This window comes from Aspergillus pseudoviridinutans (assembly GCF_018340605.1).
Source record: "Aspergillus pseudoviridinutans IFM 55266 DNA, scaffold_2, whole genome shotgun sequence".
Taxonomy (NCBI): domain Eukaryota; kingdom Fungi; phylum Ascomycota; class Eurotiomycetes; order Eurotiales; family Aspergillaceae; genus Aspergillus; species Aspergillus pseudoviridinutans.
Window position 1 is genome coordinate 1616734 of NW_025091282.1, and position 18559 is coordinate 1635292.

The 18559-nt window shown below is 51.0% G+C and overlaps 6 protein-coding genes across 6 annotated transcripts; 3 read left to right on the forward strand and 3 right to left on the reverse strand.

The window, feature by feature from the left end:
* Positions 1–680: 680 nt before the first annotated feature.
* Positions 681–2289, reverse strand: Asppvi_002624 (FAD-dependent oxidoreductase; the record flags this gene model as incomplete). The annotated part of the gene is made up of 5 exons (XM_043298606.1): positions 681–831; positions 885–963; positions 1012–1207; positions 1258–1785; positions 1831–2289. The coding sequence occupies 5 exons, from the start codon at positions 2287–2289 to the stop codon at positions 681–683; spliced, it is 1413 nt and encodes a 470-aa protein (XP_043154541.1).
* A 716-nt stretch (positions 2290–3005) lies between these two features.
* Positions 3006–4386, reverse strand: Asppvi_002625 (uncharacterized protein; the record flags this gene model as incomplete). Its single annotated transcript, XM_043298607.1, has 6 exons — positions 3006–3046; positions 3100–3691; positions 3745–3780; positions 3837–3981; positions 4034–4116; positions 4171–4386. 6 exons carry the CDS (start codon positions 4384–4386, stop codon positions 3006–3008), a joined length of 1113 nt encoding a protein of 370 aa, XP_043154542.1.
* A 1174-nt stretch (positions 4387–5560) lies between these two features.
* On the reverse strand, positions 5561–7692 carry Asppvi_002626 (putative G2/M phase checkpoint control protein Sum2; the record flags this gene model as incomplete). The annotated part of the gene is made up of 4 exons (XM_043298608.1): positions 5561–6973; positions 7252–7495; positions 7561–7596; positions 7670–7692. The coding sequence occupies 4 exons, from the start codon at positions 7690–7692 to the stop codon at positions 5561–5563; spliced, it is 1716 nt and encodes a 571-aa protein (XP_043154543.1).
* A 379-nt stretch (positions 7693–8071) lies between these two features.
* Asppvi_002627 (WD40 repeat domain-containing protein) lies at positions 8072–9426 on the forward strand (the record flags this gene model as incomplete). Its single annotated transcript, XM_043298609.1, has 4 exons — positions 8072–8112; positions 8188–8353; positions 8439–9104; positions 9172–9426. 4 exons carry the CDS (start codon positions 8072–8074, stop codon positions 9424–9426), a joined length of 1128 nt encoding a protein of 375 aa, XP_043154544.1.
* A 484-nt stretch (positions 9427–9910) lies between these two features.
* Positions 9911–12446, forward strand: Asppvi_002628 (thioredoxin domain-containing protein; the record flags this gene model as incomplete). The annotated part of the gene is made up of 4 exons (XM_043298610.1): positions 9911–10009; positions 10066–10183; positions 10245–11750; positions 11803–12446. The coding sequence occupies 4 exons, from the start codon at positions 9911–9913 to the stop codon at positions 12444–12446; spliced, it is 2367 nt and encodes a 788-aa protein (XP_043154545.1).
* A 3012-nt stretch (positions 12447–15458) lies between these two features.
* Positions 15459–16553, forward strand: Asppvi_002629 (uncharacterized protein; the record flags this gene model as incomplete). The annotated part of the gene is made up of 3 exons (XM_043298611.1): positions 15459–16087; positions 16141–16430; positions 16486–16553. 3 exons carry the CDS (start codon positions 15459–15461, stop codon positions 16551–16553), a joined length of 987 nt encoding a protein of 328 aa, XP_043154546.1.
* Positions 16554–18559: the final 2006 nt, after the last annotated feature.

Sequence of the window (18559 nt, forward strand, 5' to 3'; positions counted from 1 at the left end):
CGACACCTGTGCCTCGAGATTGAGAAATTACGGAGGAGTAGCGAGACCTTTTGGGCTCGAGATCGTACACTGAAAATACTGCGTCATAACAAGGAGGCTTACCTGCGGAATTTGAAGAAGGCACAACCACTCACCCCAAAGGATGTTATCAATCATATCMAATATGGCGTGGGACGTGATGCGGCGTTTAATCGTGTATTCAAGTATCCTGATGAGTTTAACTAGGATATGAATCTATTAAAAGTAGACTGTTCTGCAGTGGATGCTACACCTGTACCCCTAGCCAGTGAATTCTACACTCTCTCTGATTATCTTTTATCGGCTGCTATTCTTCCCCTTGTCAGATCACCACATTCATAAAGCTTAGCAGACAAGGCAGGTAAGTACAGACTACCCTACGACCTTCGATCTGTGGTTCTTACCTCATGCTAATTCGAGTTGAACGCAGATCGACTAGACATTTGACCATAAACGAGTCATATGCCTTGGATAGAGCTCCATTGGATCCAACCACAGCCTCTTACTGTAGACTGTACAATATGAATCGCTTAAAGAGGCGTTGTCCTAGCTCAAGCTATTCACAAGATTCATAAAAAGATAGTCACCATTGTGTACAATACAAAATACAAGAAGCCTGCTTCGATCGGGTAAAGGGTATATCATATAACACACGAGAAAGGTCAAAGTTTCATCTGAGCAGGCGGCTGCTGGCCAACGACAGTGCCATTCGATAACTTCAACCCGATGGGAAGCCCACGGATATACTGCTGCGGAAACGGCTGTCCCCGGCGTTTGGCGAGAACCTCCTCGACATCCTTGTACATGTCGTATCTGAGTCGCAGGTTAGACAGTGTGCAGGCAATCTATTAACAGTCACGACTCACCCATTCATCTCCTCGATGGTCAGCTTGTCCTTCTCGCTGGCGACCTTGTACTTTGGCATATTGGTATTGCTTGAGAAGCCTGTGGACGTTAGCATCGACCTCACCTGTAAACCCCGGAGGTGCCTACCAATCCGCTCGTTGATATTGGATGCTGCCTTGGCCGACGCCGCTTGCACCTTAGTAACACGCGGTAGTCGGATCTCCTGGTATGCCTGCAGAGCCTCCGCGACATTGCCGTCAAAATAGTCCGGTCTGAAAAGGATACCCAGCGCAGCGGCGTCCTCGATAGCCATGCAGGCACCCTGGCTCTGGTGCGGCATCATCTACAGCCTATCAGCTGAGAGCATCCTGACTTGAAACGGGGACAACGTACCGGATGACCAGCATCGCCCAACAGACACACCATATTACGGACCAGATACGGGTACGGCTGATGCACCCACAGCCGCCACGGCCGGATCTCCAGCCCGATKGCCAGATGCGCCCGAACCTGCTTGTCCAGCTCGGGGTACGGCGCGAGCAGCTCCTCAACCGGCCGGTCCGTGCCGCCCCAAGTGTGGTTCGTGAAATCGCCCTTCTCCCGCGGGAAGAAACAGTAGTACGAGAGCAGGCTGCCGCCGTTGCAGGGCGACAGCACGATCTTGTCCCAGCTGTTGTCCTGGCCGCCCCAGTACTCCAGCGCGCTGTGCTGTGAGTAATCGACTAGCCCGAGGCGGACGGCGTCCTCGGTGCGCACGTTGGCGTGCAGACAGCTCGAGTCGGCGGGTTTCTTCTCCGGCTTGAGACCGATGATGCTACGCACGGCGGAGCCGATGCCGTCCGCGCCGACGATGAGGTCGTGCTGGGCGGTTTTGCCGTTGGCGAAGGTGATCACCCCGGTCTCGAGGTTGATGTCTTTGCACTGCTTCCCTTAGTACCATGTTAATACGGTGGTCGAGAGTCCTACCTGATGGTTCACTAGCAACTTCACCGGCGTCCCCTCTCCCTCCTCTTGCATCGCGCAGTCTTTCAACATAGCATGCATGTACTGCCGATGGAACATGTAGTATATGTAACCCCATCGCTCCTCATACCCATCCAGGTCATACACGCTGACGGGCTCCCCCGTCTTCCAGTCGCGGTTGATCAGCTTGCGCAGCACAACTGGATCCCCCTTGGCGATATCCACCTTCCACTCGTGCAGCCAGCGCGTGCCGTTCGCCGCGCACGAGATCGAGGCTCCCACTTCCCCGGCGAAATCATGGCGCTCATAGATGGTTACCTCGTGGCCTGCGCGACGCAGCGCAATGGATGCTGCAAGGCCGCCGATGCCGCCACCCACGACGCCAACGCTGAGTCGCCTCCAGCCTGTGGCGGTAGACCGTATGTTGCTTGCCGAGTCTGTGTTTGGGTGTTGCAGTCGCATGTTGATTATTCTTTATTGCGAGTTTGAAGATTCGTTCTAAGGATCTGGTGACCTTGATACGAGGTCTTATACTTCATCCATTCATCATGGCGGCCGCCAACCGCAGTACTGTGTGCGGGCCGCAGACCAGTGCACTATCCGCAGCGGGTTTGTAGATCAGAATAGAATCAGGATCGCCGTTTCTATCCGCGTTCAGCTGATGATATCTTCGAGTCTGATTGATGTGAGGTTCTTTCTATCTGGAGGATAAGCTCTTTTCTGTGAACCGTGGCTCGATCCGCACACTTTTTGTATCCGCCACGCGACTCGCCCCCGCATCCGCTCCGAGGGCGTGTGATCGATGATGTCTGAGATCCTGATATCATCGCTGTGCATTATTAATATATTTAAATATATGGATTGATGAGATTGGCTGTTTGAGTCCTGATTGCTCTGGTTGTTGTGCTCGTCTCCTGCAGTAGATGTACCGGTCTTCGGCAGAGTTCAAGAGGTATACAATCGTTCAGTCTAGACAGACGATAGCGCATTGTAGAAGGGATGGTAATCCTTATAAACAGTGTCCAAGGCGATCTGCCCTGTCCGATGTACACCTCGTCGGATTTTGCCTAGAACTGCACCTATATAAATGCCTCTTCAAGCAGAGGGAGTGATTCAACCATAGAGATATTGCTAATCGAGTCGCTGATACAAAGGATAGTTCATACACGCAGCTTGGTCTACAGAATAGCCGTCGCGTTTGCATGAGATCCAACACCTCCTAAACCACAGTTAGCGATCGCTCAACACCACATCGGTGGTAGCAACACATACCAGCAACATTGGCCGGAGCGCTCGTCACGAAGAAAGTCCACTTCTTCCTTTCCCGGCATTTAACCGCCAACTTCTCCAAATCCCACATCTCGCCCAGTGGCATCCCCCACAATGCGAGAATGTTCTGATGCATGTAATTCCCGTCAATCGGTGGCCAGCATTCGAACGTGGGCGAGTCTCCTACAACTGCCGCAAAGTAACAATCATGAAGCCAGTTTAGTACCGCCTCTTCTTGCTTTAAACCCGCCCACTTAAGATCATCGTGTGCGCGCTCGGCGGCCGCCGTGCGCTCCGCTGGAGTCAGCTGGTTATATCGTTCTACGAACCCGGAGCGGACCATGAGGATGTCGCCTACTTTGATGTCGCCGCCTTGAGACTCCGGACGGAGATCGATGCCCTGGTACACGGCGCAGGCTTTGAGGTCGTCGAAGGAGATGGGGTGCGCCGTATATGGGTCATAGTCAATGTTGTGGATATTCGCATAATGGCGATAGTCGAGCAGGATGCCGCGGCCGGCAATACCATGGACAGCCCAGTGGTGGATGCTGCAGCGGAGGTTCGCGTTTTCGCCGACGATGTCAGAGGGTTTGGTCTGTATCTCATTAACGTGACTGGTGGAGGGTATGGGGTGCAATAGATACATACACCATTGTAAAAGGTTTGAGAATCGATATGTGAAAACTGTGATCTGTTAACACTACACCTCAGACACAGCAGAGACCTGCTTGCAGCCTTACGTGTCGGAATCCATCCCATTGCGTACCACTCTGTGTGTTCAACGTATACGTATCATCGTACGCCACACCCTCGACCAGTAACTTGATTTTATGCTGAAAAGCCTCCCGTCCAAAAGCCGGAGTCTCGGGAACATTCAACGGAAGACTACCTTCCATCAGTTATCTCACACAAACATCTACGGCATGACGTCTCTCACTCAAGCCGAACCATTTCCCCGGTCTGAATATCCGCCGCGGCAGCCTTCACCCGCCCCGGAGTAAGCAGATTCAGTCTCCCAAGCTATGCACATCACATCAGCATCTGACTATAACTTCTCCGAAGGGGGGAACTCACCGAATCATCTTCACCCCACACCCAAGCCGCGCCTTCCGGCGCGCCGGTGAGAGGGGGCAACTCCTTGCGAGAAGGAAACCGCGTGCAAGTAGGATCCCAGGGGAGCCGGTCAGGCACTTGCACTTGAGAAGACATTGTATCCGGCAACACCGAGGCAGAGATGGGATTTGAGGACAAAGTGTGGGCGACTTGCTTGAGTCGATCCGAGGCGACCATGGTGACAAGGAGTCCTTGTTTATATAGTACGCGAGACGAGCGAGTCTTGTGCTACAGCGTCGGTGGCGGTCCTAGTTCATTGAGGCAATTGTGGATAAGAAGAGAACTGGAACCGAGATGACCCTCGGTATTTAGTGGTTTTGCAAACGGGAAGGTAGATAATGCTCATCGACTGTCTTGCTTGATTGAGGCATGGGCTTTTGGCTGTAGTGGTGGGACGGTAGGAGTGACGAAGGGCGAACTCCCATTCTTTCTCCACTCCTTATATCGACCATCATCCATAGTGCGGGGGACCACCGCAATAGTTTGATCTACCAGTGTCCAAGCGCCCATAACGAGAGAGCAGAAAGCCTGTTTGGCCGAGGTGAACAGGGCAGAGTGTGGGTATTGACACTGAAATGCGGAGTTGAAGGGACGATCATCCAGTCCATACTAGGCACTCCAGCATCGACCTTGCTTGGACTATCGAAAGAACGAATCAACAGTTGCAAAAAGGGGAGAAGAGTCGGACATCCCCCAGTGAAGCGTGTCTTCAAGGTTCAGCATCCAGATGCTGAAAGTGGATCTGCAAACAACAGGTAAATGTGGCGGATCTCCGCACGTCCTGAGCCGAGGATAAGTACTGTATCTTCGGCCGACCCCTCAGTCATGGACGACCTATCTGAGTGAGTAAATGGATATTACAAGCTGTAGGACAAGGCATAGTGGGGTAGGCTCGACGGCCCTTTTTTTGATTTTCATTCAGGATGATATCTTCTCGAATATGGTACATAAGTCAGGTGTGTCTGCTGTCGACAGCCACGTGAGAGATAAGCCTTCAATAGGCAGGGCATGATCACATCAGCCAGATCCAGGACGAGAGCAGGCTACATGTCCTGACACGTAAAGGGGAAAATAAACTGTTCATCATCACCGTCTGTGCGGTCACCAAGGCCATGCAAGTGGTAAAAATAGATAAACGCCGTGAACAGAAACCATATCAAAACAGTACAACGCTCACCAAGCCCGCCGTGATTCGTACTAATCCCAATCGCAACATTAGAGCTTGATTGATATCGAGTATTTCGTAGGATGCGACCATCCAGACGCCGAGATTCATCAAAAACAACAGAAGTCGGTGAGTAAAATCGCTAATCGAACTGCATCAAGGAATCTCAAAAGAATGAGACGGTGACTAGATCGGTGCTGGCACGCCGGTAGACTGTGAGTTGCTGCGTCCCCGATAGTTACCGCGGCCTCGAGTGTTGTAGCCACGGCCATAACCACCACGACCCCGGCCACCGTAGCCTCTGCCTCTGCCACGGCCCCTGTAATGACCGCGATAGCCATCAACGCTACCCTGGCCGAAGGTCTCAATGTTCCGCTTCTCTTCTTCGCCGCGCCACTCACGACCACCAGGTCGACCTCCGCTGCGTTCCTCGCGGTCACGAGCCTCGCTGGAGATGTTGTCGAAGAATGAGGCAGACCTGTTGTAAGCAGACACATTGGTGGACGGGGCATGATGGGTGGTATCAACAGCTTCGACCTCGCCGTTCTCGACGTGTGGTTCGGCCTCGTGCACAGGAGAGCCGGTGGCAATGGCCTCCTTGACCAGATCCTGCTTGTTGAACTTGGCATTGGCACTTTCAAAATCATAGTCAGTGTCGGGGACTTCAACTTTCTTGGCTGGTCCCTGGTAATGACCGCGATGACCACTACGTCCACCGCGATGTCCACCGCGTGGAGGACGGCCGCCTTCGTGAGTCTTCAATTCACCGATCTGCTTGGTCACCGCGTCAACAACTGCATCCTGCGCGGATGGTTTCTGAGCAGTAGGCTGTGGCAGCTTGGCCATGGCGGCAGCAACCGCAGCAGTTGCAGCACGAGTAGCCTCCGTGATAGCGGACAACGCAGGTCCTTGTGACACATTATTTCCTGGAACACTAGCAAGAGGAGGATTGGCTACAGCCGGAATAGGCGGCTTAGGTAGGTTGGTGACAGGAATCGCTGGCTGAACACGACCGCCCTTAGGCCCAGTGGGAGGTACCTTGGATGGTGTTCCAGGACCAGCTCCAAGAGCAGCTGCTTGCGCACTTTGAGAAGTAGAGGCCTTTACGGCTTCTGTTACGGAAGGCTTAGACTCGACGGGGGGTGGAGGAGGATTCTGTGCAGATGGAGCAGGGGCAGGTGTGGCATTCCGGCTAGTGGGCTTACTCGTCTGCCGGTCACCAACCGGAAGCTCCGAAGTGGGCTTGGGTACATTTACAGGACCCGCGCCCGGAGCTCCAGCTCGATTCTGGGGAGGGGGAGTTTGGTGTGGTCCAGGGGCAGTAATAGGCATCTGAGGAGGAAATTGTCCTGGTCCCGGAGGGAATCCCTGACCAGGAGGAGGGTACCATCCCGGTGGAGCACCATACGGCATGTTCGGAAATCCAGGTCCAGGTGGGAAGCCAGGAGCGCCGAAGCGTTGTCCATATGGTGGGTAGAAACCTGGGAATTGTGGCTGCTGAGGATATCCAGGGGGTGGGTTGGGACGAGGAACCTGAGACTGCTGTGGTGGTTGAGATTGAGAAGGTCCTTGAGGGGCGGGTCCTGGGCGAGACATGCTCTGTTTCATTCAAGTCAGCAAATTGCCCAAGCTGCAACAGTCATGTCTGTAACAAAGAAAGAACAAATTGCATGGTTTTTGTTGATCATCAGAAGGAAGGCAACGGAAATCTCTACACGGTTTTGCGCATTCAGAACAGGTCTGTGAGTTTACATCCGAAATATTTCATCACCTGATCAACCAACCCGACCGTGTCAAGTCGAGCGACTTGCACGCATGGGGTCCCATGGTATAAAGGGAAGGGGAAAGAAATCAAATCAAGGTCCGGTTGAACTTACCCCTAGGATAGCAGGGTCGTCGGGCACCTGAGGAGGTTCAGGCTGAGCATTTTCCTTCTTCTCCTCGGCTACGCTAATGTCCTTTACATCACTCCCACGGAAGACAATGTATTCATAGACACTGGCAGACGGAGGAATCTCCTCAGCCGGATTTCCTCGTCTGCCTTCTGTGCCAAAAGAGACGACATTTTCAAGGGCTATTGTCGAGGCCTCAGGGTTGATCTCATGTAAAGTACCAACGTAACTAGGGATAAGCAAGTTAGTCAATGGCCAAGCAAGCGAGTCGGTTCAAATAGAGGGTCATCATACCGAATGTCACTCTTGGAGATCAGGTTGAAACGCTGACTGCTAGGTGTTAACTCCAGTCTACAAGCCGCACAAACCCCGGTTCAGACCAGTGTAGGCATAAAAGACTGACCCTATGAGATGGTTCATATCCATGCTGGACAGGGTTTGCGCGGACAACCGCGCCAGAAAAGGAGACGGAGGGAAGAGAGGGAAGAGGAGAGAGGAAAAGAGAAGAAATTCGATCAGAATTTATAGCTGCGAGAAAGAGACGGAAAGTAAGCGAGCGAAGCGAGAGAAAAGAGAGGAGAAGGGAAGAGGGTTGAGACCGGCTACCGTGTTTTTGTGGTGGGAAAGCTCTGAACTACGGCGAACCATAGGAGCTTAGTGAGCAGGTCCTCGTCTCTTTTGCTCCTTTCTGCTGTATTCTCAGGTTCCAGTCCCACCGCCAATGTTACCTTCGGCTACACTGGACGAGAAAATACTTATAATTCGTTGAATAAATTTTAATATCTGGCTACCATTTATATCCATCATGTCGCATTCTACGCATCGGGATGACTTCTTTCAAACCTCGTTCGTGATGATTACTACCGGGTTGCTCTGTGTTGCTCCCTCTCACTAACTAATTTGTGCCTCCTAATTTTGCAGGGCTGCCTTGGAAGAGCAGAAGCGAAAAGACGCTAAATCCCGGAACACAAACGGGAGCCCCATCAAGTTGCAGAGTAAGATATTGGCTATTGCAGCAGATCCTGTGAACCCAGGTGCTGTGTTTGTTGCGCAGAGTACTGGGATTGTCCGGAAGATCATATTAGAAGTAGGTGCATGGTATCCTTTTCGCTGGATGCCACACTGGTGCTCGTAACTAAATCAATCTTTCACTTCCCTTGCTATTGTTGCAGACAGGTGAGACTGCTGCCGTTTTCAAGGGCCCGACTGCCCCAGTGACAAGCATCTGCTTTAGTCCCGATGGCAAGCTGTTGTTTGCCGGTTGCTGGGATAAGACCATTTGGAGCTGGGATGTGGCCTCAGGTCAGACACAACACCGATATGAAGGCCACACCGACTTCGTAAGATCGGTCATCAGCTCAAGCCTACGTGGGCAAGATCTTCTGATTTCAGGAGGCGCCGATGCGCAAATCTTAGTTTTCGACATCGCCAGCGGAAAGCGACTCCATACGCTCAAGGGCCACGCCAAGGGTGTCCAGGACTTGACTATGGATCCGGCTTCCCTCGACCCGGAGAGCAAGTCGCTTGTTGTATTTAGTGCTGGCAGTGATCGAGAAATTCGTTGGTTTGACATTACCTCCGGTACTCAAGATCTCACCGCCATGGATCCTCTTTTGGCGCATGACACAAGCGTCTACAAGTTGTTCTTCGACAGCGACGGAGATCTATGGACGGCTTCGGCCGATAAGACAACCAAGTGTCTCGTCAGGGAGGATGGTTGGAAAGCGAACCTGACGCTGAGTCATCCCGATTTTGTTCGGGATGTTGTAGTCTACGAGCAAGGCGGTTGGGTCATTACCGCATGCCGGGACGAGGAAGTTCGATTATGGAATCGCTCGGTCAGTCGATGTCTATTGCATTGAAGAGCGACCTGTCTTCTATCACTAACCTCTCTATGATTCACAGACAGGTCAACTGTATCATACATTTTCCGGACACTTTGAAGAGGTTACGGGGCTGGTCCTCGTAGGGTCTACCGTCGTGAGCGTCAGCATTGATGCTACTATTCGCCAATGGTCCTTGCGACCTGACGACTTACGAACGGCAGTGGAAAAGGCCAAGAAAGCCAAGGCTGAGGAGGAGGAACCGGAGCAAAACCCCGAATCGATGCTAACCGAGGAAGAAGAGCGGGAATTGGCGGAGCTGATGAATGAGGATTAACAGTGTTGGGGGCAATAAATATCGTTGTCATATACCCAAAGCGTCATTGAAAGGGTCACGTTAAAGTACATAATGCCAGCTATCTACTTATTATTCCCAATCTACTTGCTAGCGACAGTAATCAACTCCGTCGATCGACATCGAGTGCCGGGATGTCACGTGATAGCTTGATGCATAAATGACGCACTCCGGCGATGATCTCCCGGATGCGGGACAGACTAACGCCCGTAGCACATACTCTCCTCCCCTAGAGGCCAACTCTTATTCACTAGAGGTACATTCTGATTGCTACCTTCGTGTAGTTTTTGCAGTCCAACGAATCCTTGTCGCTTTGTCAGTTCTCCGATAGTCTGACCAGTGGCTTGAGCCGATTCGTCGCCGTATCTTATCAGTGGACAGCCCCTCCCTTCGTCGTATTCTTGTACGACAAATATCCAACTTGTTGACGACAGCTCGCTACACAATCGCCTCCAGATTATGCAAGATGGCGACAACAGCAGCCATGCATCCTCAGACACACCTGGGCAGTGCGGACCATGAGCCGAAGCTTGTCAATAGGCTGCGGGACAGCAGGTCGCCTTACGTGAGACTCACCACATTGCAAACAATTCAAGTTGCCGATTCTAATCTCTTCATTAGGTCAGAGCTCACATGAACAATCCGGTCGCTTGGCAATTATGGGACGCAGAGGCCATCGCATTAGCCAGACGGTATAACCGACTCATCTTTTTGAGCATCGGTTATTCAGCGTGTCACTGTTCGTTTCCCCTTGTATGGGCGTTGTAGAGGTGGTAATGCTAAGAAATAATGTGATCCAGGGTGCCATGTCATGGAAAAGGAATCGTTCATGTCGCAAGAAGTAGCGTCGTTGCTGAACGAATCCTTCATTCCGATCAAAGTCGACAGAGAAGAGAGACCTGATATCGACGACGTTTATATGAATTACGTCCAAGCTACGACCGGCTCTGGTGGCTGGCCTTTGAGTGTATTTCTGACGCCAAATCTTGAGCCTGTATTTGGTGGCACCTATTGGCCTGGCCCGAACTCATCAACACTCTCCAGACAGGACACAGTTGGATTTGTGGATATCCTGGAGAAACTGCGAGATGTGTGGAAGACTCAGCAGCAACGATGCCTCGATAGTGCTAAAGAGATCACGCGACAGCTGAGGGAGTTCGCCGAGGAAGGAACACATTCCCAACAAGGCGATCGGCAGGCGGATGAGGATCTGGACATCGAGCTTCTGGAGGAGGCATATCAGCATTTCGCCTCGCGATATGACACTGTAAACGGAGGCTTTTCGCGGGCGCCCAAATTTCCCACGCCTGCCAACTTAAGCTTCCTCCTGCGCCTGAAGACATACCCAAGCGCCGTGTCGGATATTGTAGGACAAGAGGAGTGTGACAAGGCAGCTGCCATGGCAGTGAGCACTCTCATTAGTATGGCGCGCGGAGGAATCAGGGATCACATCGGCCATGGTTTCGCGCGATACAGCGTGACCTCGGATTGGAGTCTACCCCATTTTGAAAAGATGCTTTACGACCAAGCTCAGCTTCTCGATGTATACGTCGACGCGTTCAAAATCACACATAATCCTGAACTCTTGGGTGCTGTATATGACCTTGCCACATATCTCACCACCGCCCCAATTCAGTCGCCTGTGGGTGCTTTTCACTCATCTGAGGACGCAGATAGTCTGCCAACGCCTAACGACACGGAAAAGCGCGAAGGTGCCTTTTATGTCTGGACTTTGAAGGAACTCACGCAAGTTCTCGGCCAACGAGATGCTGGTGTTTGTGCTCGACATTGGGGTGTGCTTCCTGATGGTAACGTTGCCCCCGAACACGATCCGCACGATGAATTCATGAATCAAAACGTGCTTTCCATCAAGGTCACTCCGAGCAAGCTCGCAAGAGAATTTGGGTTGAGCGAGGAGGAGGTCGTGAAGATCATCAAGTCAGCAAAACAGAAACTACGTGAATACCGTGAGACGACCCGGGTGCGTCCTGATTTGGATGACAAGGTTATTGTGGCTTGGAACGGGCTTGCCATCGGCGCGCTCGCCAAATGCAGTTCCTTGTTCGAAGAGATCGAAAGCTCAAAAGCTGTGCAGTGCCGCGAGGCAGCAGCACGAGCGATCAACTTCATCAAGGAGAACTTGTTTGAGAAGGCGACGGGCCAGCTCTGGCGTATCTATCGCGATGGTAGCAGGGGAGAAACCCCTGGCTTTGCAGACGACTACGCATATCTCATCCACGGTCTGTTGGATATGTATGAAGCTACTTACGACGACAGTTATCTACAACTCGCGGAGCAGCTGCAGAGTATGTTCCATGATCGCGGCTCATTTGGTTTGAACTATACTGACGCAAGCAGAATATCTCAACGATAACTTCCTTGCCTACGTAGGCTCGACGCCAGCGGGTTACTACAGCACACCTTCCACCATGACACCGGGCATGCCGGGTCCTCTTCTTCGTCTGAAAACTGGAACCGAGTCAGCCACACCATCCGTCAATGGGGTTATCGCTCGTAACCTGCTCCGTCTCTCGGCACTGTTAGAGGATGAAGAGTACCGTACACTGGCCCGCCAGACATGCCACTCCTTCTCCGTGGAGATCCTGCAGCATCCTTTCCTGTTTGTTGGCCTTCTTGATGTCATTGTCGGACTCCAGACGACAACGCGGAGCGTAACGGGTGTCTTCTGTACTGCAAAACTTCCTCACAGCGTTACTTCAGAAGGGTCTGGTAGGCTTATCAACAAGCCAGATGAGCCCGTGTCGGTCCGGGATATGATTGTCAAAAAGATCCGTAGCGAGGCTGGGTCGACGATGGTCACATCGGCTACGGTAACATCACTAGTCGACATCAGGCCATCCCATCTTGGTGACTTTGTTGGCAACCAATCTTTCTGGCTCAGGACTCGAAACCCACTATTCAAAGAGCTCAAGCCGTCAGAGCCGGCGAAGAATTATCTGATGATCTGCGAGAGCGGCAGATGCAGAATGGTTGACGTCTAAAAGTGCAGATAGCTTTTTTTGGATTTTGCTTTTCTTGGTCTGCTTGGTGTTTCCAAGGATTTCCTGATTTGTTTGGACTTTGAATAAGGGATAAATGTACTCTATGCGGGCCATACTCCGTGGCTTGCTAGAAGTTACAGCAACACTCAATCTAAAATATCTTAGCTTTATACGCCGAGTACTATGCTATTGGAGTATCCTCCACCTCCAACAAGAGATGGAAGATCGTCTTGACCAATTGAATCTGGACCCGACAACTAGGGATCGACAGTTACAGCTAAGAGATGTATCATATTAGCTGCTCGGCAAGCGCTCATTCTGAAACGAAGGGCTTTTGTCGTGGTCCAGGCGCATGGTCAAGGGCATCGTACCACGACCCTGCAGGTAGCTAGTTGGCCCGACGGAATCGCAATCGGATCGCTTTTCAAACGCCGCGGACAGGGATGTGGTATTTCGTGTCAGATGCTGGGTGCGGGATGAGCTCACCGCAAGCTTGCGCGTACGTAATCATTGAGAGTGCAGGTCCTTGTAGATGCAAGTTCCTTGAAAAGAATGAATCACCTTCATGGATGCAAATCTGGACACTATTGTTGTAGATGAAAGTCTCGGAAATGACAATTGCTGTCGCCCTATGATAGATTTTTGCTACATCTACGCGTCCCTATAGTTGTTTATCTAAGCTTTTGTGAATTGTAATATGGCATGGTATCGGGCTTGAACTTTGCGTGGACCTAGACATATGTCGTCCTCGGCGAAAGACTTCAGGACTCTTTAAACATGTGTAAGCCTTTCAAGTCCGTTTGATTTTCTTAATCTCAAAATATATTAACTACTCGGTAAAGGACAAGGGGCAGCCGCTACATGGGATGTCACCTAACGCCTGCAGTCTCATTTCAGTGGCAATGACGCGGAGGCGCGGAACCGGGAGCTGCCAGAGGACTCAGAAGGTACAACGGGGTTATCAGATCTGTGGGCTGTCAATGTCAATGTGTAAAGTCAAAGGATCCTGATCATGGCTAGCCTCGCATCTGCTACCGCCATGTCTCGGCTAGGAAAAGCCATCAGCCTAGGCAGACGATGCGACGTGCACACGAGTCACGAGCCATGACAGCAATCCAGACCCGCAAAGCGCAGAAAAGAACATGGCAAAATGTTCTGGACTTTGCTTCCGTCGAATATTAATTACTTGACTATGGGGTAGTGAACATCCTCTGTCGAAAATTGATCAGTGATGTAGCCTGATAGCCTCAGTAATTAGTCTAGTACCTCTCTATATCGTAATGGAAAATGGGCCAAATCTCCGAGGGACCAGAAGATGAAACATTAGCGTGGCGCCGGTGGCTTCGTCCACGGGGGACGGTCAGAGTGCCAAGTTTTGATGGTTGATCATTATTGACTACGCAGATGTCAGTGATCAGTCAACCCCTGGCGAGTACCGATGCCGTCTGTATGGAGTATATTGCGTCGCTGCGCAGTGGTTGGGCCGGAATGAGGAAAATGAATCCTGTTTAATTTTGAGTCATTAGTGACATGGCGGAACTGAGATTAAGTGGAAATTACACGACATCTTGCCAAAGAGTTAATTTAATTCAATCGTGTATTCTTGCTATGGAGAGCATGATACTGGTCGAGGTGGTCCTCACCTGATTTGCGTCAGACGACCTGAGACCTTATCCTGTTACAGAGATACGCGAGCCGAAATGTCTTACAGAAGTCCTGAGTACCAAATGTAGCTTGTCTGCAAATAATGTTGTCATCATCATCAGCATAACTGCAGGTCACACACAGTTGTAACATGTATCAGAGAGGTAAGTGATAATAATAAAGTTCAACTTTGAACGGAGATCAGAAGCGCAAAGGTTTTCACTCAATGAGATTATTGGTCCAGGGCTCGCGGTGCCTGAAACGGGCGGCATCGTGCAGTCTGAGAATGGTTTAGTGCAATCATGGTCAGGGGGTTTAATATCTCGCAACCGTCAGGAAATTAATGCTCCATCTGTCTGCTTGATTTCAGCACTTTGAGCATGACGAGCCAGTCTACGACAAAGATGACAATATTAATGAATAATGAGAGGACAAGCTCATGGTCCAATGTCCTATCCAAGAATACTAGAGAGATCAAAGAAAGTTCTGTTGTGGCTGTCAAATACTCATCGAGGCCGCGGAATGCTAGGTTACCAAGGGACAGACCAATGCCCAACGCTCTTTGGTATGCGGATCGTGGGTAAACATGTATGGCGGCATTTATTTCAGTAATTTCGCTGTTCTAGAGAGAAAGAAAAAACAAAAGACAAAAGAAAGAAAGAGAAACATCAAACAATCAATCGAGTTTCTGGATCTGGCTGCGATGGTCACTTGTATCAAGTACCACCGCCATCCACCCCTGAAGCTATTATATCCTTGGGAGTCCCCGCTCCGAGCCATATTAGTCTTGACTCTCTAATGCCTCTAATCACGCATTTAATTTGTCTTTGATTATTCCAGATCTCTTGGCCCCACTGAGGAGGATAGAGTCGCCCCGCTAGGCTCTCTCACTCTTGCTTCTACCCTCTCTTCCCGGTCTCCCCTTTACGACGCACTTCACTAAATATTCACTAGCTGAAGCTGCTGGCCACTACAGCTGGACTACCAAGGCGTCCTATATTATCAGCCACTTTCTTCCCTCTCGTCCCTCCCACTGCCTTCTTTTGGTCCTCACCCTTAACGCTCAACTCTTCTTCTTCATCCTCCGCCTGTGGCGTACTCTTTTTCTTCACTCCTTTAGAAAAAGTGTCATCACGGCTGTCGTTCCTTTGTTTATACCTCCGTCTACCAGACAGTACATACTGGGCCGATCTTTTCAGCGTCTTTCTCCAAATCAGTCCGCAGTCGATCTGCCTACTAACAAGCACTCCTTCTCTCTCCACAATCCGCTCGTCGATTTACTTCCTGGAGAAGTAAATTGGTTACACAGTTGATCTGTTGGAATATCGCTCCATACTTTCGGGAATTAGAAAAGCCAGCTCCGGAATCATGCGTTACTCGTGGTTGATCGGCGCTGTCTGCGCTGCAGGTGCTTTGGCCAAGCCTGTCGACAAGCGGTCTTACGTGGTTGATTGGACTATCGTCACCGTCACCGAGACCATCACTCTCCCTTACCAGCCTGCCCCGACCTCAACCTCAACCTCAACCTCAACTCCGGCCTACTCGCCCATCCAGGCTGTCCAGCTCACTCAGACAGTCGCTAGCGTCGACCCTGCTCCTGCCCCTGCTCCCGTGGAGACTGAGTCTTCATCCGCCGCCCCTATCCCTACCCCTTCTACCACTGTCAGTGCCGCTCCGGTTGGTATTGTGGAGGAATTGCCTGGGGCTTCTGCCTGGTCCACGGCTTGGACATCGGCTTGGACATCTGCTTGGGCATCTGCTTGGACCTCATCGGCTCCTGAGGCTGCGCAACCCACCACCCTTGCTACTTCGACCTCTACCACTGCCCCCGCTGCTAGTGCTCCTACTGGTAGTACCACCAATGCTTATCAGTCTGCCGTCCTGTACAACCACAACATCCACCGTAGCAACCACTCGGTCAGCTCCATGACCTGGAACACCACCCTCGAGTCCAGCGCCCATGAGCTTGCCTCCCGATGTGTCTATCAGCACGACACGTGAGTGCAAAGGCCCCAATGAACAACTGCGCTTTTTTGCTAACCCCATTTAGTAACATCGGCGGTGGTGGCTATGGTCAGAATATCGGATACGGTGTTTCAGCTGACGACATTGGGGTTATGATCACCAATCTGATGTACAACGATGAATTCGGCTACTACGATGGTCTTTACGGTCAGGCCAACCCTGACATGACTTACTTTGAGAAGTGGGGCCATTTCTCCCAGATCGTCTGGAAGGGTTCGGTCTCCGTCGGCTGCGCTACTGTCGTTTGCAATTCTCTCGGCAATGTGGACTCGAGTCAGCCATCGCCCTTCACTGTCTGCAACTACTACCCTCCCGGTAAGCGTCGTCAATCTTTATCCCTTGGAGTATGTCGGTTCTGACATGTACATAGGCAACTATGCGGGTGAATATGGTGACAACGTCCTCGCTCCGCTTGGACACGCCTTCTACTCGGCGTAAACTGCCAATTCCGTGGATCTCCTAGCCTCGACTGTGATGAAAGTTGCCAGACCCTGCATGACATTCAATTCCTCCATTAGCGTTTAACAAAAGCAGTCACTCTGACCCGGCCCGTGGGGGTTTAAGCTTCAAATGGAACCATCTCCAGGGAACTAAGATCATAAGTGGTTGTTTGATGTATGGGATACTGTTCGATTTACGTGTGTGGGGGGAAAGTTAACCGCAAATTGCAATCGAGGAAGGGGATGACTTTTTGGAAGTTGTCAGCCATTCGTACAAAATCTCTCTTCATTTTGAACAGACCTTCTTGCATTCACTTTTCCTTCGTGTTGCTAGTCACATCCAGCTTTGTCTACTGTGCCAAGGCTCCTCCTCCTTGCTTCGCTGGGGAGATCTGCGAGTGCCCACATTCCTGGCCATGAGCCGGGCGACATGGACATGAACGTGACTTTGCCTCTATTTCGATTGTGAATATTATCCGTTGGAATATTCTTTTTCCTGGGACATCAGTGCCAGCAACTTGATCATTGAGCTTGTCATTTTTGGGTGTTTGCTGGAGTATGATCTCATGAAATGGCGCCTTGCTTAGAGTACGACATGACTGGAAGCGAAGTGGTTTTTCACAACATCAATTAACACCCTACCTTGCAGCAATCTGCGTCGTCTTCGTGCCCGTCAACCTCGTAAGCGGCTATAAACTGCAGCTCAACGGGACGTAGTTAATAGTTGACGAAACCTGCAATAGTTACCTTGCGCTGAAGTAAGCAACACGTGACCTGTCAATTAAAGTAAGGTAGGAGCTCCCCGCATCCAAACTTGCTGTGCAATCACAAGTCATGGAACGATGGAATACTACCGTGGATAGCGAGACTGGACAGGCATCTTGTCACCGCTCCCTTCGCCCGAAACGTCATCGGATCCCTGAGCGAGACTAGCCGTTCGTCCAACTGGTCGAACTATCTAAAGCCTAACGCTTGACTACTGTGAGCTAGATTATCGACTAGACTCGCTACTGGCCCTTGCTCCTCGTCAGCACCAGTGGTCGATATCTATTTCTGCTGTATCACTGCAGTGCAGACTTCACTATCATCTCTCGACAGGGTGTCTCCGGATAAGCTCTTACACGGCATCTTGATAATCGCCTTGGATTATTGAATTGCCTCGTGTTGCACATCCGGGATTCTATAGTTGGGTAGGTACTACGTCCTCTGATTAATGTCTTATCCTGCAGACGTCACACGGTCAATCCTCGAGCACCCCGCCATTGTCATCTCAAGTACTCGAGGAATGTCAGTTAGCAGTTCGTTCTTCACAATCATTCGAATGCTTTCAGACTGATTCTAGGAAACCTTTTACTCATCCTCTATTTTTTCTTTTGTGGGGTGTCTGCTTCATGTGCTTTCTGAACCTGCATCTCTTGGCAACCCAAGCTACCTGGCCATCGTACGCTAACCAGCCATCAAGCATCTCCGTTCCCCCGACGCATACGACCATCAAACTCCTCGGACGCGCACGCCGGTACGAGCGGTCCATTGTGGTCGATGCAACCGCTGCAGGCTATCCCTCTGATTGATTTACTGTAAGCGTCCCTTTTCCCGCTGCCTCACGCTATTTTTCCTTTCGTCCCGAGACCCCAGCACATGCTCCACATCCTTCGGCCTTCCGTCCCCCGTGGGGCCCGTATACACTGGGCTTTGTTCTATACTCTTCTACACATATAACAGTGTAGACTTTCCCCCTTATATTTTATCATTTTGTTTTGTGTATTTTGAACTACGAGAGTCTCAGTACGGGTACGCGATTATCCATGCCATCTTATTGCCTGCAAGATTGTCACTACTTCTACCGCAGCGCCTTACGTCTTCTGTCAATTCCGACTTTCATCGCCTGCCGTTACGCTTAGTGTTTTCCCCCTCGAGGAGTGATTTTTGTTCTCAGCTGACGATATGTCTTACTCGTCCATKGCAGTCCGTTACTTCACGGCTCCAAAGCCACTGGGAGGCGCC